This window comes from Leucopleurus acutus (assembly GCF_964270905.1).
Source record: "Leucopleurus acutus genome assembly, chromosome: 3".
Taxonomy (NCBI): Eukaryota; Metazoa; Chordata; class Mammalia; order Artiodactyla; family Delphinidae; genus Leucopleurus; species Leucopleurus acutus.
The window spans coordinates 3,259,011-3,283,889 of NC_139145.1; the positions used below are offsets into that span (position 1 = coordinate 3,259,011).

A 24,879-nucleotide genomic window follows, 5' to 3' on the forward strand; every position below is an offset into this window, starting at 1 on the left:
CACCCCAAGGACAAGGCACAAGAAGCACAACCGGCACGTTTGCTTTTTCTTTCCCTGTTTTGTTTCGGTTTTTTTCTTTAAACCTAAGGAAGCAGGTTCTGAGAAGACAGCGCAGCGGCATCGGCCTCCCTGGGCCCAAGGGCCACGCGCGCATCCCCACAGAGGGGGCAGCCGGAGGGGTGGGATGGGGAGCGGGTCTGTCGGTGGCGGGACCGTCAGACGGCAGTGCGCGTGGGCGTGCTGGGATGGTTCAGCCGCAGCGTTTTACACAACCAGCCGGCAAAATCCACTTCTTCCACCTCGGACCGCTTGATGAAGGCGTGGTTCTGAAAGGGAAGGAACGATGTGAGTGGCCCCGCCCTAGCCGGCCGGCCGGGTCCCCACCCCAGAGCAGGGAGGCCCGGGCCCGGGGCCACGCGGCCTGGGACGGGGTCTCAGGCGACGGGGGAGGCCACTCTATGCCCCCTGGAGCTCAGGGTGACGTGGGTCGGCTCACCCTCTGTGGGGCGTCCCGGGCGCTGTGGGGTGTGGAGCAGCATCCCTGCCCCGACCCGCTTGACGCCAGGATCCCCCCGCAGGTGTGACAACCACACACGTCCCCAGACGTGGCCCAAGGACCCATGGGGGCAGAGTCACCTGGGTGAGAACATCTGATCTGGAACCACGGAACTCTGTGAGGATAGCAAGTGCCCTACATGTCCTGTCCAGGTGGCAGCCACCGGCCGCTTGAGGCTCCTGAGCCCTTGAAACAGGGCCCGTGTGGCTGGAGAGCAGGATCGCGCCTCGTCCGTCAGTTTAAGTAACTTTAACAGTCACCCTGACAGCAGTTCCCGTTCGGAAGGGCGGGGGTCTAGGCCTCCCACATGACATCCACCTGTTATGCCAGCTGGGGAGGCGAGACCACCCCTACCTCCCTAAAGGTGGGCACAGGCTTGGGTGAAACACCAAACCAAGGGAACAGGACTCGTGGTCGGGAAGACAGTCAGCCCCACACAGCCCACAGTGTCACGCAGGCAGAGACGTGGACATCGTCCCGCACTGTGTGAACTGCGTGGAGCTGGGCGGGGGGGCAGGGGGGGGGAGACAATGGCAGGTGTCAAAGTTCACTCCCCTGTTCCGTGGGTCTGCATGTTCCACAGTGAACACGTGCTTCTTATGTCGTGCGTGCCCTGAACACACGTCACTGGACTCAGTAAGGAGCTTCTAGAAAGAGGCAGATGGACGCAGACCCCTTCCCACAAGGCACTCCAGGCCAGGCTCACTCTTGGGGCCACAGAAAACTGACTACAGCTGGGACACACAGGCTGCAGCCACAGCTAACAGAGGGGTGGGCTAGACAGGGTGCCTTCCTGGAGGCGGTGCCGAAGCAAAGGCCCACAGCTGGGGGGAGAGCAACAGGACACGTCCCAGAAGGAGAAGGGCCATCCTGTGCAAAGGTCCTGAGGTGGAAAGCAGGAGGGAGGCCCGGTGGAGGACATGGTGGGGAGGGGGGAGCGTGGTCCTGCAGGCAGGGGCACAGGAGCCCACCAGAGGGCGTGGCTCGGTTATTCAAACTACCGCATCGTGACCACCCTAAGAGGCTCCTTCTCTCCCGTGTGGACACCTGAGGTTGACAACTAACGTCTCACGCCTGTAGCTGGCAGTGTTTTCTCTCTTCAAGCCACAAGACGCATAAACAAAGGGCTGACTCAGCATCGGGGGTGACTCAGGTGGTCAGGCCTGGTGATGGAGGAAGAAGGCCTAACGTCCACAGTGGACATGGGCGGAAGGCACTGTGACGGTCACCCTGAGGCTGGCAGGCAGCCCTGCCGGGGGAAGGCCAAGGCCGGAGACCACCTTGGTTTTCAAGGACGTTGGACAGTATGGGTTTAGAGGAAGGCAAACACCCCAGTGGTGCCCCCAACGCCTTGGAGGCTGGCCATTCTGAGACACAGCCCTAGCCCCAGGCACACGGGCCCTTCTGTACCCGGGGGAGCTGAGAGGACCATGGCCGCTCTGCATGGTCCCCTCCAGCAAGCCAGGGCGACCCACAGGGGTTCTCCAGCTTGGCCAAGAGACATCAGAGCCAGCTCAGGTGTTCACTCAAGGCGAGGAGGGCCTGCCAGGGACCTCTGGAAGTCCAAAATCTGTGGGTATTACTCACCATGAGCATCTTCAGATCTGCTCGCTCTGCTGGGTTCTTAATTAGGCTGTGGGTTCCAGGGGGTGGGAGAGAGAAGACAGGCGGGCAGTCAGTGGCCTTGGGGGAAGAGGCCTGCATCCTGCTGCCCTTTCCTGCCTGGCCCCCGTGGGTGAGGGGCTCCACCGCCACCCTTGGGTGTGAGAGCAGGATGCCCCGGGAGGGCAGGGCAAGAAGCTGAGACCAGGACAGGAGGGAAAGGGGAAGAGGGTGGGAAACCCCCCCACGCTGCTCCATCAGAGGCCCAGCAGCAACCGCTGTTGTGGAAGCGGAAGTTTTCCCTTCACGAAAGAGGAACAGTCTAAAAGGTCTAAAAGGAACGGTCTAAAAGGCTGCTGCTCAAAGCAGTTCAGGGCTGAGTGGCAGTTCTTCAAACTGGCAACCTCACAGGGCACAGATAGGTTTACGGGGAGCGCTGGACGCACAGTCACAGGCTGGCTGCGAGGTACGCAACCCTGGGCCGCAGCGTCACGTCCTGACGTGCAGGGCGCTCAACGGGCCGGCCCTCCGGGTCCACAGCCCGCTCGCCCGAGGCCGCGTCACCGAGACGCTTCAGAGGGTGGGAGGGCCACCCCCCAGAAACCGGCTCCGAAGGCCTGCCTAGGAGCCACGGGTTACGGGCTTGAGGGGTTAGGACACCGGGCTGCCTGCTGGCAGAAGGCAAGGCGGGAATAGCGTTATTTCCAGAGAGCCTGCCATCCTGGCTTGCGCGGGGTTTCGGGGACAAGCTGGGGGTGGCAGCTGGACGCCGTGACTCAGCAGCCTTGGTGGGGGGTTGGCGGGGGGGATCTGGGTTCTCAGGTGAGCTCCAGTCCCGCCAGACCGCCACTGCCTGGCATCCCCGAGGCCCCGGTCGTCCAAGGAAGCAGGCCAGGCCGCCTGGCCCCTGCCCCACCCGCCCCGAGCTGGCGGCCACGGCGTCTTACCATTTATTTACAAACTCCTGGAAGTCCTGGGTGAAGATGCCGTTGGGCAGCTTGGGAGGAGGCTGCGGGGCAGGACAGAAAGGCGGGGGTGAGAGCTCAAGGATGCTTCTGGAATCAGGGAGAAAAGGCGCTTCCCAGCCTGTGCCTCTGAGGACAGCTCGGCACTTGTTGGGGACCCTCAGGATGCACCCCTCCTGGAGGCAGAGGGCGCCCACCACCCCCCTTCCAGCAGCTTCCCCGGGCAGCCCTGCCAACTGGGTTGGCCTTTTCCCAGAGCTTCCTTCAAAAGCTCTTCTTGTTTGGGGACCACGACTGGTTCGGGAGTGAAGGAGAACAGGGCTCATCCTCATTTTATGGATGAGGATGGTTACTCTTGACCACGTGCTACACGGTCTGGGCCACTACCCTCCGGAGGTGCTTGGAGAGAGCTGGGGGTCTGCCTGAAAAGAGGGGGAGCCTGAGGGGCCTGGCCCCGCACAGGTCCCGGGGTGGGGACAGCCGTGCGCGGGCTCAGGCCCCGTCCAGGAGGGCAGTGGGCCTTCTTCCTGCTCAGGGGCGGGAGGTGCCGGCGGCCTCCCTGGAAAGACGTGCTCACCGGGCCTGGGTGTCGCTGCCAGGTGCAGGGAGAGCTGTGTCACCGGAACCACCCTGCCCTGTTCTGTCGCCACTGACCCTGCTCTGAGCTGCTCACCTCAAGACCCAACCCTGGGCCAAGCTTGGCCACCCCAACTCCAAAGGGCCACTGGAAACACACTTCCATCAGAGAAGGGCCAGGAGGGTGACCCGGCCAGGCCGAGAGGGAGGGCTGTAGGGTCAGGTCCTGCTCGGCCCTGTCTCAGCTGCAGGCCTGAGGAGCCCACTCCCATCCTTATGCCTGGATTTACCCATCTGTACAATGGGAGTATCCACGCTGCCCTCTCACATGGTGGGGAGAAGGACTGGGTGGGCGCCCTGTGCCCCCTTTCCAGAGAGGAAGGTGATGCCTCAACTTTCCCTGAGGAAGTGGGATGATTTATGACTTCACCCACAGGGCCCCAGCGCTGGGCCATTGGGCTCAGAGTGAGAATTCCGGGTTCATCCCCGTGAAAAGATTAAAAAAAGAGCCCCCTGGGGAGGGGAGGTGTGCACATCCTACTGGACTCAATGGTCTCCACAGCTCCCTGCGGCCCCTTCCCGACACAACCCACAGTCTACACGTCGCACGCTCTTCTTTCTGGGGAACACTTTCCAACGGGAATGGCTTGATGCTGCTGCTGTGGAGACCCGCCTGCCAGCAGGGCCCCGGGCACGCACCTCATTCACGATGTAGTCCAGCAGCTCAAAGATTGCCATGGCCGGCCGGCTGTCCATCCCATGACCTGCCCGGGGCAGAAACAAAGACGGGTGAGACGGGCAGGTGGGCACCATGCTTCCGTCGGGCGGTGGGGCCTGAGCATGCTGAACGCAGCCGAGCACCCTCTTCTGCACCCGGCCCGACCCAGAGGGCAGGCTCCTGGGCCCAGCTGCCTTCCTGGGAGAGGAACATCTCTCCTGAGCCTCTGGTGAATTAAAAAAACAAAACACCAGAACGAACAGGAACGTTTGTTGAGAAGGCACACATCTGGCAGGGGGCTGCGTCTGGGCTGTGCTAAAGCCGACCCCCTGCTCCCTGGCGTGGGGGGAGGGGCCACGGGGGGCCGAGCAGGCAAGGGCGGCAGTGTAACCTGGCACGGACCTGCGGGCTCAGGATGGTGGCTGGCTGGGATGGCTGACCCCTGTCCTAGACCCAGCTGGCCAGGCCCGCGTTTGGCAGCTGGACTTTCGCCTTCTGTCCCCTGTCCTGAAATGGGCACGTGGGCCAGGGCCGGGGCTGGGGGAGGTGCTGGCAGGCCGAGCGGCCTGGCACAGCGCCCCGCTCCTCCCCGCCTGGAAGGTCTGAGCACCGTCTGGGAGTTGGGCTGAAAAGGGAGGGGCAGGGCCGGGGCCTGAGGACACAGATGCGGGCGGGGGGGTTCTCCCCTCGGAGGAAATCAAGACACCCCAGCAGTCTGGGTGCAGCACCAGGAAAGGGGAGGGTCTGGGCTTGAGAATACTGTGAAAACCGCCATCTGACGACCCAAGTATCCGTCAGCGGTAAATAGATACCACACGATGGAATATTATGTGACCATAAAAAAGGAGCGAGGCACAAGGTGCCACGAGGCACCGATACTTGCCACGGTGTGGACAGATCTCAAGAACACAATGCTCAGTGAGAGAAGCCAGACACAGAAGGACACACAGGGTGTGATTCCATTGATGGGAAACGTCCAGGACAGGCAAATCCACAGACACAGGGATTGGGTCCATGGTTGTCAGGGGCTGGGTAGGGGACAGGGTTTCCTTTTGGGGTGATGAAATGTTCTGAAGTCAGATAAAGGTGATGGTCGGACAACCTTGTGAAGGTATAGAAGTCCAGTGGGTTATAAGCCTGAATCGAGTGGACCATATGGTATGTGAATGCTATCTCAAAAAAGTTGTTAGAAACCAACCAACCAATTGCAGTCCACTGCATGGTCCTTTGGGCTCTCACTCAATTCAACTCTCTTCCTGTCACTTGACTTAAAAAATAAATAAATTGGGCTTCCCTGGTGGCGCAGTGGTTGAGAGTCCGCCTGCCGCTGCAGGGGACACGGATCTTCCCGGCCTGGGAAGATCCCACGTGCCGTGGAGCAGCTGGGCCCGTGAGCCATGGCCGCTGAGCCTGCGCGTCCGGAGCCTGTGCTCCGCAACGGGAGAGGCCACAACAGTGAGAGGCCCGCGTACCGCAAAAAAATAAAAAAATTAAAAATAAAATAAATAAATCAATCACAGAGTCCTACGTGCCCCTTCCTAATTACACCACCTGAGCCATGACCCTCACCCATCGCCAGCCCCCAACGTGGTGGAAGCATCGGCCTGAACCTCGCTGGTGGCTGCCTGAGGTACCAGGAGGCCCCTGGGAGCCCCGCTGCCCTCCCGTACCTCTGCTGTGCGTTGGGCTGAATCTAACCAGCCACCCGAGACCCGAGTCGAGTTCCCTTCACTTTGGGCCCCCTGAAAGGCCTGGCCCAACACAGCAGGACGGCCACTGCAGAGTCCAGGTGTGGGGCAGAAGACTGCCTGCTGGGCAACCCTTTCGGCTTTTCTGTACACTTGAACGTTCTCATGATAAAATGCTGGAGAAACCACCCGCCACCCCACGGCTTGGCTGAGGGGCGAGTGTCTCAACCCCGCCAGCTGGCAGCAACAGGTGCAGCTGCCCCAGACAGGACAGTTCGAGGCGTTGCTTGCAGCACTGTCCCCAGAAGCCTCAGGACCATCTGAGGACTGCTGACCGCAGTGAGCGCGGCCCAGGGGGACAGGTGGAGCTAAGAGGGGCCAGAGGGGAGGCAGCTGCTGTCCCCAGGCGCCGCGTGCCCCATCCAAACCGCAAGTCCCAGCCTCAGGCCATACCGCTGATGGGGCGTCCGGGGGGTCTCGGCCGCGGCGAGATGCTGTGAGGCTCTCCTTCCGCGCCGTCGACCATGGGCCGGCCAAATATGGCCTCCAGCTCCTTGGCGTCCGGCGGGGGGATGGGGTACCTTCCAATGGACAGCTCCACCAGGGACAGGCCCATGCTCCAGATGTCTGACTGCACTGAGTAGTGAGTGCCTTGCAGCCGCTCCGGCTGAGGGGAGATGGGCAGAGACGGCCCGAGGGAGATGGAGGGGCGCTGGCACCCTAGAGTGTCCCTGTGGTCCCCCTGCAGCCCCATCCCGCTTAAGGACCCAGCAGCAGAAAGAAAGCCATTCCGCCCCCTCCCTCCACCTGCTTCCAGCCATGCTGACAGCAGCCCCTTAAAGCCCCGCAACCCAAAGTGCTTCTGGAGAGCGACCGACCCAGGAAAGACGCCGGAACGTCTCCTTCTCCCAACAATCCCAAGACGGACTTCTCAGAATCTGCTCTTAAAATCAGCCAGATGGGGACTTCCCTGGCGGTCCAGTGGTTAACACTCCACGCTGCCAACGCAGGGGGCGCGGGTTCGATCCCTGGTCGGGGAACTAAGATCCCGCAGGCCACGCGGTGTGGCCAAAATAAATTAAAGAGATAAAAATGAAAATAAAAAAATAAAATCACCCAGATAGTGCCTAAAATAACAGAGGGCTAGTCGATTGGCTCAGAAATTAACTGACTACTCTCCCCGAGCGGACAGGAACCAGGCCGGCGTCTCCAGAGAGACAAAAACCCAGATGAGAAGATGATGGAAACTAGAAATTCGAAGGAGAGAACAAAGCCCGCAAAAGAAACTATACTACAGGGAAGGGCAGGCTTTTGGAAAAGCTTCTGGAAAACGGGGAAGAGCTGATGAGGGGCGGGGTGGCGGTGGGGAGGACGCTGGAAGGACTCACAGACATGTAGGACCGCGTGCCCACGAAGGAGTTGGCCATGGAGTCGATGAGCTGCCCGCTCACCCCAAAGTCGCACAGCTTGATCTCCCCTCGGGAATTGACGAGGATGTTGGATGGCTTCACATCTGGGAGCAGAGCCGGCGGTGTGGACGCTGCAGGTCGCCGTCAGCCCCTCCCGGCCCCGGGGCGCCCGTCCCCTTACCTCGGTGCATGATCTGGTGCTTCTCCCGGAGATACGCCAGGCCCCGCAGAACCTGCAGGGAAGCCACAGGGCGGTGCCGTGAGGGGGACTGTCCTCGGGACAGGCCCGAGGCCCAGGCCAAAGTGGCCATGTGACACTGACGACATTCTTTGGGTGGGTACAGTCACCCACCTCCCCAACTCTCACACGGCCCCCCACCCTTGAGGAGGACACCGCTCTCCCCTTGTCTGAGGAGGGCCCGAGGCCCTGTCAGTAGGGCTGTAAGTGTCCAGCCAACTGCCCTGCCTCAGGGGTCACCCCAGCCCGAGAGGCATCCTCTGTTGAGCCCTTTGGTGCCGGGACCGTGCTCGGGGCCCCCAGGTTGACGGCATGAAGGATACAGGGGCTGTTTCACCGAGTTAGACAGGCGACACTCGACGATGGCAGCACCGTGGGACAGTGTGTGCCTGGCGCCGTGCCACGGTTCCTCCTGCCACCCCCATGCCTGTATGGGGCACGGAAGTATCACCCCCACTTCACAGGCAAAGGGACGCCACTCACTCAGTCCCACAGCTGGTGGAGGCTGGCACAGGCACCTCTGCCTCTTTGCCCAGAGGCTGACGCCCACCACCGGCTTCCTGAGGCTCCTCGAGCCTGGCCGTGTGGAAGGGGGCAGAAGTAAGAAACCCATGAGAACGAGGGGCCGGGAGCGCGCGCCCGCACGCACTTACCGCGATGCTGACCTTCCCCAGGATCTCTTCGGGGATCCTCTTGGCTTCTTTCAACACCTGGTCCAGGGAGCCACCGTCCTAGGGGCAGCACAGGAGAGAGCGGTAGAGCTGCCCTGAGCCGTCGCCAGGCAGGGCTCCCCAGAGGGACGCCAGAGTGGCAGGGAGGAAAACGAAGCATTTCCCTGGTTCCCAGAGAGCTGGTGCTCAATTTCCTCCACGGAAAACAGAGGCCAGACCACAGCCAAAGGCAACCCACTGGCTCAGAGCAGGGACTCCCGCGGCCCCGGCCACCTCTGGGGCCTCAGGAAACGGAAAGGGTGCCAGTGTGCTCGCCAGGCGGTCCATCCTTCCCGGAACTGAGGCCCGTGGCTGGACGGCGTGACTCAGCCTTCCTGAGGTTGCCATGGCAGCGGCAGGCGGGCAGTGCTCCATGAGGCCTGCGGCTGAACCGCCCAGCTTGCAGCCGGAGCACCAGAGAGCGTACCTGAGCCAGACCCGCAGCTCTGGGCCTGGGTCCCCTCCCAGCAAGTCAGCCGCGGCCTGGGGAAGGGGAGCGCGAGCACAGGGGCGCCGCCCGCAAGTGCCCAGCACAGACGGAAGGCCAAGCCAGCTCCGCCAGGAAGGCCTGATGGCCGAGGGGCACAGGGGAGGGGGAACGATGGCTCGGCCCCCCGTCCTGCCGGTGTAGCCACTGCTTGCCACCCTGAAACTGGGATGTTCAGCAAAGGACGTGACACAGGGCACCCTAGTTGATCCCCTGACCAGGGCATGGCCCCAAATCCACACGATAGCGAGGAAGTGACAGAAACCAAGTGTCTTGTGCAAGGTCACCCGGAAGCAAACCTGGAGACCAAAACCCCGGGTGTCACCGACTGGCCCAAGGCGCCTCTTCAGAGATGGGCTCCGAGGACACACCGAGGCCCCCCCAGGATGCCAGGCAGACCGGAGCTGAGGCTCGGGCATGCGGTGGGAGGTGGCCAGCATCTGAACTCGCAGCTGGGTGGAGAGCCTGTTTTCTCTCCATGCTGCTCTAGGGCTCCTGTGGCCACCAGAGGTCCCAGGAGGCCTCTTATTCCGTTTGAGGGGGCGCGAGAAGCCTGCAGCCTCGGAGACGCCTGGTCCCCCCTCCCTGGCACTCTGCTCCAGCTGTGCTTGGGGAGAAGGGCCGCGGTGGGAGTTGTGGAAAACCCCAGGCCCTCCAACGCTTTGGGAACCCACGAGGGACTCTGTAGGCTAGCCCCAGCCTGAGGACGAGGGGGCTGCGCGTGCAGCAACGGCGGGTGCGGCCGGGGAGGAACCCACGGGACCAGGAGGTCCGGTGCACTTGGTCGGCAGGCTGCCCGGCCCAGCCCAGTTCTGCGTGCAGGGCGAGATGGGAATTCCACTTTTTTTCTCATTTTTTGTTTCATCAACCTTAAAAGGGTTTTTTAAAAAAAGCGTTCGTGATCCCTGCTCCCTGACTCAGCTCCTCATACTCTGAACTTTCCGTAGGATTGTGGTATGTTTGCTGGACAACATTCAGGGAGAACGTCTCCGCAGCGACTACGGTGGGCCAGGCCCCAGGCTGGGGTCTCAAGGCGACTCAGGACACATCGCGGGTCCTCTCCACGCAGCCCCACTGCCACCCAGCCCCTGACATCAGCGTGGTTCACCCTCCGTGGGGTGCAGAGCTGATCCAGAGCTTTAAGTCTATCTATCTGTCTATCTATCTGGGGGCTCACATTATGCATACTTTCCTCTCGGGGGATTTTCTCATCCGGTGCATATATGCTGCTTTCACTTCTCCCCTGGAAAGCGGCCTGGTGTCATTCTTCACCTCCCCTTTGCTGACGGACGTGTCTGATTTTTCATTATTGTAGAACAAGGGAGTGCATTCTTCAGTAGATTTGACCAGGACCCAAGAAAATACCAAGAGCTGCCTCTGAGTGGTCAGTCGGCTGCTCCCTGGCCGTTCCGGCCCTGAGACACCCGCTGTCCGCTGGTCCAAGCCCCTAGTTTCCCCAGGAAAAGGAATAGGTCTGGGCACCGGGGAGCCGCCAGCCCCGCTGTTTCCCGTGCCCACAGGTGAGTTTCTCCTTCTGTGCTGAATCGGGGCTGCTCGTCACAGCCAGCGGGCCTTTCTCACAAGCTGGAGCTGGAATCTACCCGGTGGGAGACGAGAGTCAATTCGTGCATGACCCTGCGTAGAGACGAATGTGTGCCCTCGACAGGGAGAGAAATGGAGGTGATGCAGGAATTCGGGGAAACGGTGGCGGTGGTGACAACGTCACGGCTGACGCTCCGTCAACGTTCGTGGACCAGCTCGCCCCGTCCTCATATCTTTGGCCTGACAGACAAGGTGCGAGACTCGTCCAGTCCCGCATGAGAGGTGGGGGGACTGCAAGCGTCCTCTCGCCGCCATGGGCGAGACCCTGCAGGGGACCATCGGGCACGAGGACGCTGGTGTGGGTGGCACAGGCCCTCTCAGCGCTTCCTGTCATCTTGTCCTCCTCACGCCCTCCCCGCCCAGCAACCACCCACCACTTAAGGCTCACCTCCATGGACTGTAACCCGTCAGCAGAAAGAGGGGCGCGCGGGCCAACCCGAGCCCGTGTCCTTGCGTTTGTGTGCCATCTACGCGTTCCACTGTCGTCATATGCTCGCTATGAAAGCGAACAAGAAAAGCCCGACCATGAAGCTCTGAAGGACGAACATGGCAAACAAAGAGAATCTAGCATCTCCCCTGCATCCCAGAGGTTCCGTCTGTGCGCCGCCGGGGTGCAGGCGCCTCACCTGGAACTGATGCTTTACACCCACCAAGAACGGAGGGGGAGGGGGTGGGGCTGTGATGCTGCCTCTTTTCTTTTTTTTAGACCGTGCTGTGTAGCACGCGGGATTTTAGTTCCCCAACCAGAGATGGAACCCGTGACCCCTGCAGTGGGAGCACGGAGTCTTAACTACTGGACCGCCAGGAAAGTCCCATGCTGCCTCTTTTGTACAAGGCCAAGAGGGGCCTCCAAACTCTCAGGGTATTCAGAGAGCAGGGATGGAGGTAGCTGAAGCAGGGACGAGCAGGGGAGGAGGGGGGAAGGGGAGAGGGAGGGAGAGAGACAGCACAGAAGAGGCTCCCCTCAGACCACAGCGATGTCACATCCTTTTCTCGCCCTGATACTCGTCTGTGCAGTGTCGACCAGGTGGGTGGGCAGATACGACTGCCCTCTCCCAGGTGGGGAAGGGGCTCCCATGGGGCAGTGCCAGGTGGGAATCAGGCAGCCAGGTCAGGACAAGGCAGCGGGGGAGCCCTCCCCCCCGGCCCACATGCATTCCTCGCGGGCTCTTGCTCAAATTCGTTTCCTGCCTTCGTTACAAAACCATCAGAGGGGACGGCAAGCTGGAGGCGAGGCGTAACCACAGCCACCCGCCAAAAGCCACGCGGCATCCTGGTTTTGCAAGGGCCCTGAGGGCCGGGGCCTGGACAGCCGGGAGTGGGCAGGGCCCTACCTGACAAAGGAGGCATGGCAGAGGGCCGGCGGCATTTCCTCTGGGGGCCTTCGGCTCTGACCACTTCTGCTTTCGCGTTATACCTGATCCCACCCACTTCTGAGCCTCGAGACCAGAGTTCCTTACTGAGGGGGCACATCAGAATCAGCCATGGTTTAAAAGAGATGGGCGGCCGCCCTCCATGCCAGAGGCCTGGTCCCATGGGTCTGAGCTGGGGTGCAGACCCGGGTCCCCAGACCACGCACGCTGGTTAGAGGGCACTTGGGAAGGAGAGATCAAGTGTTTAGTTGCATAGCCCAGCGGCAGGCCTCAGCCCTCGGGCATGCCTGCTTAGGTGCAAGGACTTTCAACGTTGCATTACTCAGAAGGCCGCGGGGACCGGAAACAACCTTAGTGTTCACCAAGAGCGTTTCATAAATTACCCAACAGGTACGCGGGGACACCAGGGCGCTAGACGGAGGGGAAAAAGACGGAGCCGGCTCTGTGCCAACAGAGAGTAACGTCTACCATGGATCCGGGGAAAAAGCAACGTCGGGAGGAGGGTGTCTGGCGCTTAAGAAACAAAGGGGTCTACATGCACACACGGCTGCACTGCCTCGTCCACCTCTAAGAGGGTCCCCCGGGAACAGGACGGGGACTCCGGAGTGGGAGGGGAGGCGCCCCGGGCCCCGCCGCACTCACCATGTGCTCCATGCAGATGCTGATCTCGCCGTCGCTGTAGAAGGCCCCATAGAAGCCCACGATGTACGGGGAGTTACACTCATGCAGCACCTGCAGCTCACGGATGATCTGGTTCCGGATGGCTGGCTTGATCTCCAGGTGGATCAGCTGCAAGGGAGAGGGAGGCGGGGTCAGGATCGGGCCACTGAGGGGGGCCGGGAAGGAAGGGTGTCTATGTACCTGAGAACGGGGAACACACACCCACACACAGACTGGAGCGGGAATGTTCACAGTAACCAGCTTCACAGCAACTGAAAGGTGGAAGCAACCCAAATGCCCTGAATCAACGGAGGAAGGGACAGAAAAATGTCTCTCTACGCCCTGAACATCACTCAGCCGTGAAATGGGGTGATGCACAGACACTCGCTGCAATGTGGATGGACCTTGAGAACGTGACGCTCAGTGAGAGAAGTCAGACACAGAAGGACACATGGTGGGTGACTCCACTGATGGGAAATGTCCAGAACAGGCAAATCCACAGAGAGCGCATTCCTGGCTGTCTGGGGCTGGGGGACAGGGGAGTGACTGCTAATGGGGATGGGGCATATTTTTGGGGGGATGAAAATGTTCTAAAATTGATGATGGTGATGGATACACAGCTCTGTGAATATACTAAAAATCAGTGCATTAAATACTCTAAAAGGGTCGTTTGTATGGTAGGTGAAGTACATCTCAATAATGCTGTTTTACAAAAATATATCATCAGAGGCAACATTATTCACTTGGTTCCAGGGGGAGCTCTGTTAATCAAATCATACAAAGGGCCAGCCTTTCCCAGGAGCAGACCAGGTAATGCCCTGTCCGATGCGGCAATTACTTCACCTCTGCCCCCCTCCGCCCCTTGGGTTTTCTGGACCCCTTCCCACCCCCGGCCTAGAGAGAACAGATAGCCTTCCACTGCCACCCTAGGATCCTAGCTCCCCTTCCCCTTGAGTTCAAGTCAGCAGAGAGGACTGCCACCAAACTCATCGCAATATCTGGAAAGGTTAGAAAAGAAAGGATCGTCCAGAGAGATGCAGAAAAGACAGCTGACAGACAGCCAAGAGCAACGCCCAGCTACAAACCCCAAATAGCCAAGATCCCCCGTACAGCGGGGGAGAGTCAGGCTGCGGGTGTACGTCCTGGTTACTTCGAGTCCTAGATGCTACAGCCATGGTGATAAGACAAGAAAAGGGTGTGATTTCCACCTGTCCCTCAGAGAGGCGGAACCAGATCCCCAGTACCTGAAAATGACCACTATCAATTCAACAGACATTTCTGTAGAGTCAGTTACACTCGGGGCTGGTGACAGGGAGAGACAGCACAGATGGTCCTGCTTGGAGGAGACGCACCACCAGGAGGGGAAGAGACACAGGCAAAACAACTCCGCTGTGGTGGAGATGCTGATGGAGGAATCACAGAGGGGGGTCCAGGGCTCAGGCGACACTCAGGCCGGGCCTTGAAGGACAGGTGGGACTCTGCCAGATGGACAAGGTGGGGTGGGCATGCCGGCGGAAGGACAAAGAGCTGCCTGTTGGCGGGCTGTGTGCCGAGTTCGTGGGGGCACAGGGCGTGTGTGGGGCACCCACCAACGACCTTCAAAACCTTGAGAACTGCAGCAGCTCCCAGCGAAATGGTGCCTGGTGCCTACGCCGCCCCCAGGCAAAGCCTCACGCCTACACATGAAGGTTCCCCACCTGACCCAGCCTGCAGAGCAGAGCTCTGGCTGTGGGCCCTGGGACACCACACCTGCCCCTTGGCCACCACCAGCGGGACGGTGGAACACACCAGAACCCCAGGTGCTCTCTCCTCCATCGGCCGCCCCTGTGAGCACGTGCATGCAGACCCGCTCGGAGAGGGCGAAATGAGGGTCTGAAAGCCAAGTGCTGCCCTCCGTGTGCAGCGCGGCAGGTTCATCCTGCAAGCCAGGCGGGAGGGCACAGCGAGGCGGACGGTGGGCAATGCCAGCGTCAGGACCATCAAGGCCCAAGAGAAATACAGCACGGGCCACCAATTTAATTTTGAATCCTCTAGCTGCTGCGTTCAGAGTACAGAGAGACAGGTGACATGAATTTTTCATGTATTTTGTTGAAACTCGGTGTAGTGTATCAAAAATTGACTGTTTGGACGTGAGGGCGATGTAAAAATATTAATGAGTTTTTTCACACGGAGCCCTTGAAACCTGGTTTGTGTTTCTGCACGTACGGTGCGCCCTGTCTGACATCGACCGTGTTTCAAGGGCTCGGCCACTGCGTCTGGCCAGGGGCAGCCATCGTGGACAGCGCCGCTCTCGACAAAGAACTTCAAAGGAGCCGCAGATGAATCACTGGGGTGGTGGGGGTAGAGAAGCAGAAGTGGGGGAGTTGGACAAAACTGGACAAAACTGGGCAGATCCGGACAAATCCCAGGGGTCCTGGAAGCCTGGAGTCAGGGTCTTAATGTGAATAAGGCCAAAAGAAGTCAGAGGCTTTCCAGAAAAATATGGTAAAGAACGGATGCAGGGGCGGCTGCCATGTGAAGTGAGCCTCATGGATTACCTACGAACCACCACTGAGGGGGTGTGGAGAAAAAGCAGGAATGGGACGAGGGCCACGTTTCTGAGCACTGGTGCTTGCGATTCGCCCTGACGATGATGACCCATAGGGGTTGGAGAGTGGTGGTGAGAACTGCCCCCATTGGGCTGACCAGCAAGTTCACGTTCAGAGACTTAAATGACGCCCCCAGGGGCACACAGCTGGTGAGCGGTCAGGGAGGGTTGGGGCCTGGCTCATGGAACGCCAAACAAAACCCACGCTCTTTCCACAGCAGCACCTGGGCCGTGCGAGCTCCAACAGCTGATTAAATAAGTACGGTGCTAGGAGTTCAAACCCCATCTAGGAGTCTAAGGGTGTTCCTACTGCAGATTGGGGCATTCAAGTTAGGGATGGGGGCAGGGGGCACAAACTAGGTAAAGAGGGAAATGGATTGCGGAGGCGAGGCCTTGACAGCTTCCACTGGGTCAGGGTCAACTGCAAAGGGAGGACCCGAGAGGGTTCAAGCCGAATTCAGACACCGACCCAGCTAATCCTCAGTTTCTCAGTAAAACAGAGCTGTTGGCCCATGCAAATGAGAACGTGCGCACCGGCTTTGACCCGCCCAGGGCCATCACTAGAAAGAAGGCAGCTAGGGTTAGGACGTGGCCTTGGGCAGGTTTGTAACCTCCATTCTGGAAGCATGCAGATGCCGAGGGGAGGGACACACACACACACACACACACACACACACACACACACACACACACACACACACACACACACACACACACACACACACACACACACACACACACGGCTGAAAACACATCCCTCCGCTCAGAGCACAGGGAAGTTGGGAGAGCCCCACAGGTGCAACACGGTCACCGAATTCTTCGCGGATCTCTGCCGGTCCCACTGACGCAGAGGTTGTGTGCCCAGGGCCCCGCAAGGATGCGGGAGGAATCGTGACACCAGACATGAGTTCAGAGAACATTTACGAACGGACGAGACAGTGGAAATGGAGCCCGGTTCTTGCGGGTCTTAGGGACCTGGTGTCACTGCTTGTGTCGTAGTGGTCAGGATAATCCCCTGCCCATCACAGGGGCTCTGGAGGGACGCCGGCCCACAGCAGGATCTGTGCAGGCCTTCCAGAATGTGTGGAATTCCTACTCGGCTTCCCAGGAATTCGGAATTCCACCCAAGGTAGTGGAGGAAGGACGGAGGCCACTGTTTCTCAAAAACCACTTTGACATGTCAATTTTCCCACCTGTGTCCTCAGCTGAATACAGGCGAACAGAGCTCCTGGGAGAAATGGCACTCTGGGAGCCCTTGACCTCCGCAGACCGGCCGAGGGCTCCAGGGCCACCAGGGAGTAAATTCACGCCCTGAATTGCATGACTCTGGGTGCGGCTGCACAGGCCACAGGCAACTGGAAGGGGTTACGATTGACGGGGAACAAAATCTGAGGTTCACTCCCCCCAGTTTTTAGAACTTTTTTTTTTTTTTGCCGTACCACACGGCATACGGGATCTTAGTTCCCTGACCAGGGATCGAACCGGGGCCCTTGGCAGTGAAAGTGCTGAGTCCTAACCACTGTACCTCCAGGGAATTCCCTTTCTTAAAAAAATTTTCATTCTATTATTTTTTTTTTTTTTGGCCAAACCGCGCAGCATGTGGGATCAGTTCCCCGACCAAGGATCGAACCTACGCCCCCTGCAGTGGAAGCTCGGAGTCTTAACGGCTGGACCACCAGGGAAGTCCTCCCTTTTTTTTTTAAACCTTTTATTTTGAAAGGATTATGCAAGCACAGGAAAGCTGCAAAAACAGCAGAGAGAGTCCCGTGTGCCCTTCACCCAGCTTCCCCTGGCAGTGACGCTGTCTGTGACTGAGGCCTGTATCACAGCCAGGACACAGACATTGGGGCAGCACCACTAACTAGACTACACCTGGGCCCCCCAGGTTTAAACCCGGAAGCCTTACTTCGCAGGCTTTCAGAAAGCCGTAGACAAACTCTCAGATTTCATGGTTATACAAGGCACGTCAGCAGCCACCTGGAAGAGTCCTGGCTGTCCTGAGAACCCTCCGACCCTGACGAGCACTCTGACCTGTACACTCTGTTCCCAAGTCCCTGCCTTCCATCACCGTCTGAATTTCACGTCTGCCCTTCCACTCCCTGTACTCTGGGCGATGGCAGACCAGGGATTTCGGGGGTTGCTCTGGTTTTGAAAAGGCTGCCTGTGGTAAGCAGACAGAAATAGAAAGCATGTGGCTGTAGGTTCCAGGAGGGAGGGCGGGGCTCTGGAGGCAGGAGGAATAGCTGCTGCACTAACCTCCCCCCCGCCACATGGAAACCGAGTGCATGGTTCCCAGGAAAGGCGGGCCCTGCGCAGATCCCCCCGGGGACCAGGGTGGTCAGGTTTCCAAGAACACAATTTGGAAACTATGGGACGATGGGCTTCCAGAAAGGGGGCTTTCTATGTCTGCAGGAACACGTCTGTGGGAGCTGAATCACGTGTCAACTCAACGTCCCCCAGTCACGTGTGCAGGAGCCACCATCCCCAGGTGGTGACCTCCTCTTCTCCACTCCCGATGTCTCTCAGGGACCCTTTCCTACGTGTAGCAGGGAGGCTGCACTGCGGCACAGGAGCCCCGATGAGGGACTTCTCAGCACCAGGGTTTGCACTGAACAGGGAGGTGATGGTTGATTTTGTGTGTCCGCTTGGCTAGGCCACGGTACCCAGCTGTTGGGTCAGATGCCAATCTAGATGTCACTGTGAAGGTATTTTTTAGATGTGATCTAACATGGAAATCATCAGACTTTGAGGAAAGCAGGTGACCCTCCGTAAGTGGATGGGCCTTATCTAATCAGTTGAAGGCCTTAAGAGAAAAGACTGAAGTCGCGCTACCCCCACCCCCCGCAAAGAGAGGATTCTGCCTCCAGACTCCCTCTCTCTCTCTCTCTCTCTTTTCTTCTTTTTAAATTTTTTGGCCACGCCGCAGCATGCGGGATCCTAGTTCCCTGACCAGGGATCGAACCAGCGCTCCCTGCAGGGAAGCCCCTAGGACTCTCTTTGGATTCAAGCTGCACCGCCAGGGAAGCCCCCAGACTCTCTTTGGACTCAAGCTGCACCAGCTCTTTCCTGGGTCTGCGCCCACTGGCCCGCCCTACAGATTTCAGACCTGCCAGCCACCACGGTCCCTGAGCCAATGCCTTAAAGTACCTCTACCTACCCCACCCCCTACACACCCCTAGCGCTTCTGTTTCTCTGGAGAACCCTGGCTACTACAGGTGGCTCGGGTACCCCGTTGCCAAGGGACCGCCCTCCCCCACCCAACCGATGTGGCTGTCGCTACCAGCAGCCAGTCCTGGTCGGCAGGGCCTTCTGGTTGTGAAGTCAGGGGAAGCCCGGCTCTAAGGGGTCTCGATTCTCCTCTCTTCCGTCTGCTACCCTTCTCAAGCCAGTCTGTTCCCGGAAACCTGAATTTCAGACATCCCGCAAGGCAGGGGGCGGCCTCCAAGAGAAGAGCTGCGTGGGACCAGGCTGCATCACCACATTCTAACTAGAACCCACGTTGGTGGGGGTGGCCTCTGAGCCTGGGAGCCCGTCAGAAGGCAGAGGCCGGCACCCTTGAGGCCCCTCTCTCCTGCTGCCACGGCACCTGTCGCCACCGCTCGCACCCACAGAGTACGGGGACAGAGCCGTCACCCCGCCGCCAGCTGCCTCTCACCTTTCTTGCCATGATGAGGCCCGAGGGTCTGTGCTGGACCTTGGTGACCACCCCACCGTTCCCGGCTCCCAGCTCCGAGATCCTTTCAAAGTCATCGTCCTTGAGCTCCCCGACCTTGGCCTTCTGGGTGAGGAAGGCTTCCAGCCGCTTCTTCTGCTGCTCGTCAAGTTCTAGCTCCTCTAGCTTCTTCTGCAGGTCCACCAAGTTTGCTCTGCGGAGACCCCAAGGGCGAGGGTTAGCCAAGACTGCATGTGCTACCAAAAGATGACTCAGCCCGAGCCGAGGTCACCGCGTGGCCACTGCACATTCCAGGCCTGGGGTTTGTAGCTGGGAGGTGAATCAGACCTGATTCTGGTGCTTGAAGGGCCTACGATCTCATGGGAAAGAAAGACCACCCGCAGACACACAGCTGAGGTCCCTGAGAACTGGGGATGCCGTCCCTCTCCCTCACTCATAAAGGTTAGGAGACCTCAGAACCTCGAGGACCAGCTCTAGCTCAGTGGCCCTGCTCTCAGACCCGGGAGCCCTTCCTCCTGACACAAGAGCTCTGGACCACATGGGAAGGAGACAAGGGAACCGGAGATACAAGCCTGGGGGTCGGGGAGTGAAGCCCCAGGTCAGGACACCTGTCTTTCACAGGGATGGAGGAGCAAACTCATTTTGAGTGGCCTCAGAGCAAAGAACTAGAACCAAGAGGCAGATGACAGAAGCCGTAGCATCTGTGCCTCTAATTTACACAAATTACACAGAGGCACGGGTGGAGGAAAGGAGAGGGGCATAATTTAAACAGTGCAGACAATTCCAGGGCATTCCTTTCCAGCAGCATGCCCTTATTATATCTTGAGCGTTACTGTAAACGGTAGGCATTTATACGTACATGCATTCCTAGAGCTGGTTATTAAAAACCAACCATGTGGGACTTCCCTGGTGGCACAGTGGTTAAAGATCTGCCTGCCAGTGCAGGACACACAGATTCGAGCCCTGGTCCGGGAAGATCTCACATGCTGAGGAGCAAAGCCCGTGAGCCACACCTACTGAGCCAGCGCTCTAGAGCCCGTGAGCCTCAACTACTGAGCCCGCGAGCCACAACTACTGAGCCTGCACTCTGGAGCCCGCAAGCCACAACTACTGAGGCCCGCGCACCTAGAGCCTGTGCTCCACAAGAGAAGCCACCGCAATGAGAAGCCCGCGCGCCGCAACGAAGGGTAGCCCCCGCTCGCCGCAGCTAGAGAAAGCCCGTGCGCAGCAATGAAGACCCAACGCAGCCAAAAATAAATAAACAAACAAACAAATAAATAAATGTATATAAAAACCATGTATACTGCACTTTATTGGGTGATTTCAACGAACTTTCAAAGGACAGGTTGACAGTTAGCTATTTTCACGAGTGCCTTGACTCTGAACCAAATCCTGGAGTAAAACACTGTAACAGGCAGGTAGACGCCAGCTCAATGCTCAGCGCGCACGGCACTAACCCGAGGCTGCCCAAAAGAAAAAGAACGTGAGCTATGTATGCAATTTTTAAAATTTCTAGCCACGTTAGAAAATGTTTATCTGGTGAAATTAGTTACTCTGGAATATGTATTATAGTTACAGCTCCCCTGAATTTGGACAAACAAGCCACATTTCAAGCGCTGGCTGTGGCCAAGGGCTCTACCCAAACAGTGAGTGCAGCTCTAAGGGAAGTCACTAGAGGAGAATGGGCCACCTCCAGAGGTCCCCACTCACCACTCTCCAGGGCACTTAAGCCAAGGTTTACCGCCCACCTAGGGGAGACCCCCCCGGGGGAATTCAAGCAGGAGAGGAAGGGGGACACTGGAGTTCTGGCAGGAACCTTCCAAGGCCCAAGTTCAACCATGACTTGCCTACAACTTAAAGAGATGTAAGCAAAAGGGCACACAGGAGCAAGATGACCTGCCGCTGGGTGATGTCACCTGAGCTGGTACCTCGAAGAGGTCGTTGGGAGGTAGGGGGCTAGGTGCCACTTCCTGAGCAGGTACAAGAGCTTTAACTCCCACAATCCTCCTGGGAGGCACCTCTCTTGTAGACCCAGCCCACCCAGGAGGGACAAGGCTCAGAGGTTCAGTAACCTGCCTGAGGGTCACAAGGCAAGGAAGTGGCAGAGGCTGGAGCAACACCTATGCCCTTCCAGCCTGCAAAGCCTGTGCTCATAGTAGTGGTCCCCTGAGCCAGGACCTGGATAAAGGGGGAACAAGAAGGACGCCGATGGACAGAGAAGGAAAGGCAAAGGAAGGAATGTATGTGCCACAACCCCTTCACCATAGGAGTGAAGAGGCAGCTCTTGCAGCCAGACCCTCAGACCCTGGAATGTGTCCAGCCTGGCCTATGACATCTAAAATGCATTCTGGAGTCAGCTGATTAAGCCATTTTACATTTCATGGCAACTCCACTGTGGTTATTTAAAAAAACCCTGGAATTCCAAAGGCTGGCTTCTTCTGGGGGAATTCTTGAAGGGATGGAAATCACAAATCACATTAAAAAAAAAAGAAAAAAAGAGAAGAGAATATGATGAAGGAGATGTATCGTAAGAATAAGTGGAGTTTCTGAGAATCAGGAACACGTCCCCACATTGAGCTGCACCCTCGGGGACAGAGAAAGATGTGAACTCACACACATATGCATCAAGGCGCTCCTCCTTCATCTGGTCGCAGGAGGCCAAGTCCCCTGAGAGGCACCAAACATGCCATTCGCCCATCACACCTGGTTCTCATGGGTCACACCACAGGCAAGGCGCATGGCACACAGATCCTGGCCACAGACCTCTGACACCAGCCTGGCCGCTCCGGCATGAAGAACGGGAGTGGGGAGGTCATAGGGACATGCTCTGGGGCCAAGTAGCGTGACCTCACACAACGCAACTCTGCCATCAGGTAACCCCAATGCCCCGTGCTTCTTTCTCTGTCCCCTTCCTTCCCCTCAAGTCCTCCTGTCCCCCTCAGTTGCCTCAAACCCAATCACACTTCTCCAGCCCCTCAAGGCTTTGCTAATCCATTCGATCCAGAATCTCTGTTCATCTGCTTTCAGGGGTCCCAGCAGGCTCCCGACTTCTTTCCTGCTGGGTGCCCAGTTCTCCCCACCCCTGCTCCTTCAAATCCTCCTCGCTCCTTGTTCCCCCCCAAGCCTCTATGCCTCCTCCAGGCCTCCTAACCACTCTCCCCAGGTTCAGCTCCACCCCCCACCAGCAGGGTCTTCTCAGGCTCCCTTCCCCCCAATTCCCTGAGGACCCTCCCCACCCCTCAGGGATCCCTCCCCATCCTCAAATCTCTCAGGTACCCCCTTCCCCTTTTCCTGGACCTCCTTACCCCATGCTCACTCCCAAGAACCCCGCTTGCCCCATCCCCTCCTCTCAGGAACCCCACGTGCCACCGTTCTTGGAATGCAAGGACCACCCCCCCCCCCCCCCCGCGCCTTTCCCCGCACATCACTACTCAGGGACTCCTCCTCCTTCCTCCGATTTCACTATTGCGGACCCCTGACCCATCCTCTCCCCTCAGAAACCCTCCCATCATCATCCTGGCTGCACTATTTAGGGCGCCACATTCCGGTCTTCTCCCCGCAGGGACCGATTCACTTACTCTGAGACGCTCCATCCCATCTTCTCCCAGCAAGAACCTTCCCCCAGCCCGATTTCACCATTCAGGGACCTCCCTCCCGCCGACAGCGATACTCCGAGCCCCTCACCTCTCCTCTCCTCTCCGGGCCCCCTCCCCGACCTTGCTACCCAGGGCCCCCTCCCCTCCTTTCAGGGACCCCCTTCCCCGATCTCGCAACTCTGGGACCCCTCCCCCGTCCTTCCCACCCAGGGCCCACTCCCCCGTCCTCTCATCTCCTCGACCCCCTCCCCCGACCTCGGTACTCTGGGACCCCCATCCCGTCCTCTACCCGGCCCTGGCCCTGCCCACTCACTCGGAGGCGCCCTCGCTGGTGGGGGACGGGCCCTCGGCGATGGCGGGGTTGATGGTGAGCGCCGGCAGCACCGGCTTCCTCCGGGCCAGCATCGGGGATCCGAGGGCCGGCGGCGGCGGCGCCTCTAGCCGGGGCCCATAGGGGGCGGGCCGGGAGCGGGCGGCACCGACGCGAGCGCGGGGCTGCGGCCGCGGCCTAGGCCGGCGCCGGTGGGGCGAGGATGGGCGGCGCTGCGGATCGGGGCCGAGAGGCGCCAAGGGACGCAGGGGCTGAGCCGAGGGATCGGGGCCACGGCAGCCACAGAGGCCGGACCGAGGCTGACGCCGCAGCCGGAGCCCGGGAGGCAGAGGGAAGGGAGGGGGAGCTACGAGATCGCGGGCCTCTCGCGATAACCAGCGCCGGGGAGCCGAGCCGGGCCCCGCCCCTCACCCCGACGCGTGCGCACCAGCCTGAGGCCGCCTCCTCGAAGGGAAAAGGGGAGGATACCGACTCTAAGCGACGCATGGAGCATGCGCACTCGCTCGTCTCCCACCGAGCGTGTGCGCATGTGCCTGGGGCGCCAGGAGGGCGTTCGGGAGAGGCAGGGCGAGAGCGAGGACGCGGTGGGCAGGTGTGCGTGAGGGAGACGTCAGCCCCTTAGAGCCTTGCAGGTGCCGGACTGGGAATACATCACCCGGTAAAATCCTCAAAAGTTGTGGGAGGGGCTCCCCTGGTGGCGCAGTGGTTGGGAGTCCTCCTGTCGATGCAGTGTACACGGGTTCGTGCCCCGGTCCGGGAAGATCCCTCATGCCGCGGAGCGGCTGGGCCTGTGAGCCATGGCCACTGAGCCTGCGCGTCTGGAGCCTGTGCTCCGCTACGGGAGAGGCCGCAACAGTGAGAGGCCCGCGTACCAAAAAAAAAAAAAAAAAAAAGTGGGAGACTTAAGTTGACCTCAGAGTCAAAGGCTTTTTGCCAATTATGGACACACACACACACACACACACACACACACACACACGCATACATAATATCAATTACCATCATTCTTTCACGAAAGGGAGGTCATTTAAAAACTTGTTGTTGTTGTAAGTATATGTAACATAAAATTTACCATTTTACCACTTGTAAGTGCACAGCTCAGTGGCATTAAGTACATTCACACGGTTTGGCAACCATCCCCACTATCCATCTCCAGAACTTTCTCATCCTCCCAAACTGAAACTCTGTCCCCATGAAACACTGACTCCCCATTCTACTCCCCCAGACTACCACTACTTTCTGCCTCTATGAATTCAACTCCTCTAGGGACCTCATATAAAGTGGAATCATACAATACTTGTCCTTTTGTGACTGTCTTATTTCACTCAACATAGTGTCCTCAAGGTTCATCCATGTTGTGGCGTGTGTCAGAATTTCGTTCCTTTTTAAGGCTGAATAATATTCCTCTGTATGGTTGGACCATGTTTTGTTTATCCGTTTACCCACTGATGGACATTTGGGTGTTTCCACCTTTTGGCTGTGATGAATAGTGCTGCTGTGAATATGGGTGTACCAATATCTGTTCATATTCCTGCTTGCAATTTTTTTGGATATCTACTTAGAAGCGGAATTGCTGGATTATATGGTGTTTCTATGTTTAATTATTTTGAGGGATCATACTGTTTTCCACAGCGGCTACACCATTTTATGAGAAAGGTCATTTTTAACACCAATTAAAAAAAAAAAAAGGCAGTATATGGCACTGAATAAAGGCACAGCCATTTAAATGGGAAAAAGTTGGCTTCATGAAAAACTCACCACATTGCTTTTTTTGGCTCACATCTATGAGCACCTGTGTGCATTTCATGGTAGGGTGCATCTTCACGTGGGAAAAAACAGAGAGAGGAAGGTTCAGTCCACCTCTTCTAGGTTCAGCCCAGGTCCCCTGGTCCCCCTGGCTCAGCCCTGCCCACTTCCTGTCCAGCCTCCCTGCAGTCATTCTTTTAACAGTTAATTTGCAAGCCTTTTAGGTGCTAGACCCGCGCTGGGCACTGAGAGATACAATGTTTAAAAAAATAGCTACATAATCTAAATATACATAATTGCAAAATGTGACAATGGTCTAAAAATACAAAGTTGTAACCGTAGCTCTCCCCTGATGAAAACTG

General features: G+C 58.4%; 2 protein-coding genes across 3 annotated transcripts in view; one reads left to right on the forward strand and one right to left on the reverse strand.

Moving 5' to 3' along the window:
- Nucleotides 1-38: 38 nt before the first annotated feature.
- Nucleotides 39-23,077, reverse strand: MAP2K2 (mitogen-activated protein kinase kinase 2). The gene is made up of 11 exons (XM_082835269.1): nucleotides 22,754-23,077; nucleotides 18,827-19,037; nucleotides 12,567-12,713; nucleotides 8,406-8,483; nucleotides 7,696-7,747; nucleotides 7,494-7,618; nucleotides 6,559-6,772; nucleotides 4,399-4,463; nucleotides 3,106-3,167; nucleotides 2,144-2,189; nucleotides 39-326 (listed from the first exon to the last, which is right to left on the reverse strand). Exons 1-11 carry the CDS (start codon nucleotides 22,843-22,845, stop codon nucleotides 216-218), a joined length of 1,203 nt encoding a protein of 400 aa, XP_082691395.1. The 5' UTR covers nucleotides 22,846-23,077; the 3' UTR covers nucleotides 39-215.
- Nucleotides 23,078-23,326: 249 nt separating this feature from the next.
- The window catches only part of CREB3L3 (cAMP responsive element binding protein 3 like 3), a 41,027-nt gene continuing 39,474 nt past the window's right edge, over nucleotides 23,327-24,879 (forward strand). The window contains exon 1 of one of the 2 annotated variants that reach the window (XM_082837249.1): nucleotides 23,327-23,429. The gene's annotated coding sequence lies outside the window, so the exon portion shown is untranslated. The remainder of the gene's footprint in view (nucleotides 23,430-24,879) is intronic. The other variant, XM_082837250.1, reaches the window with a different exon arrangement.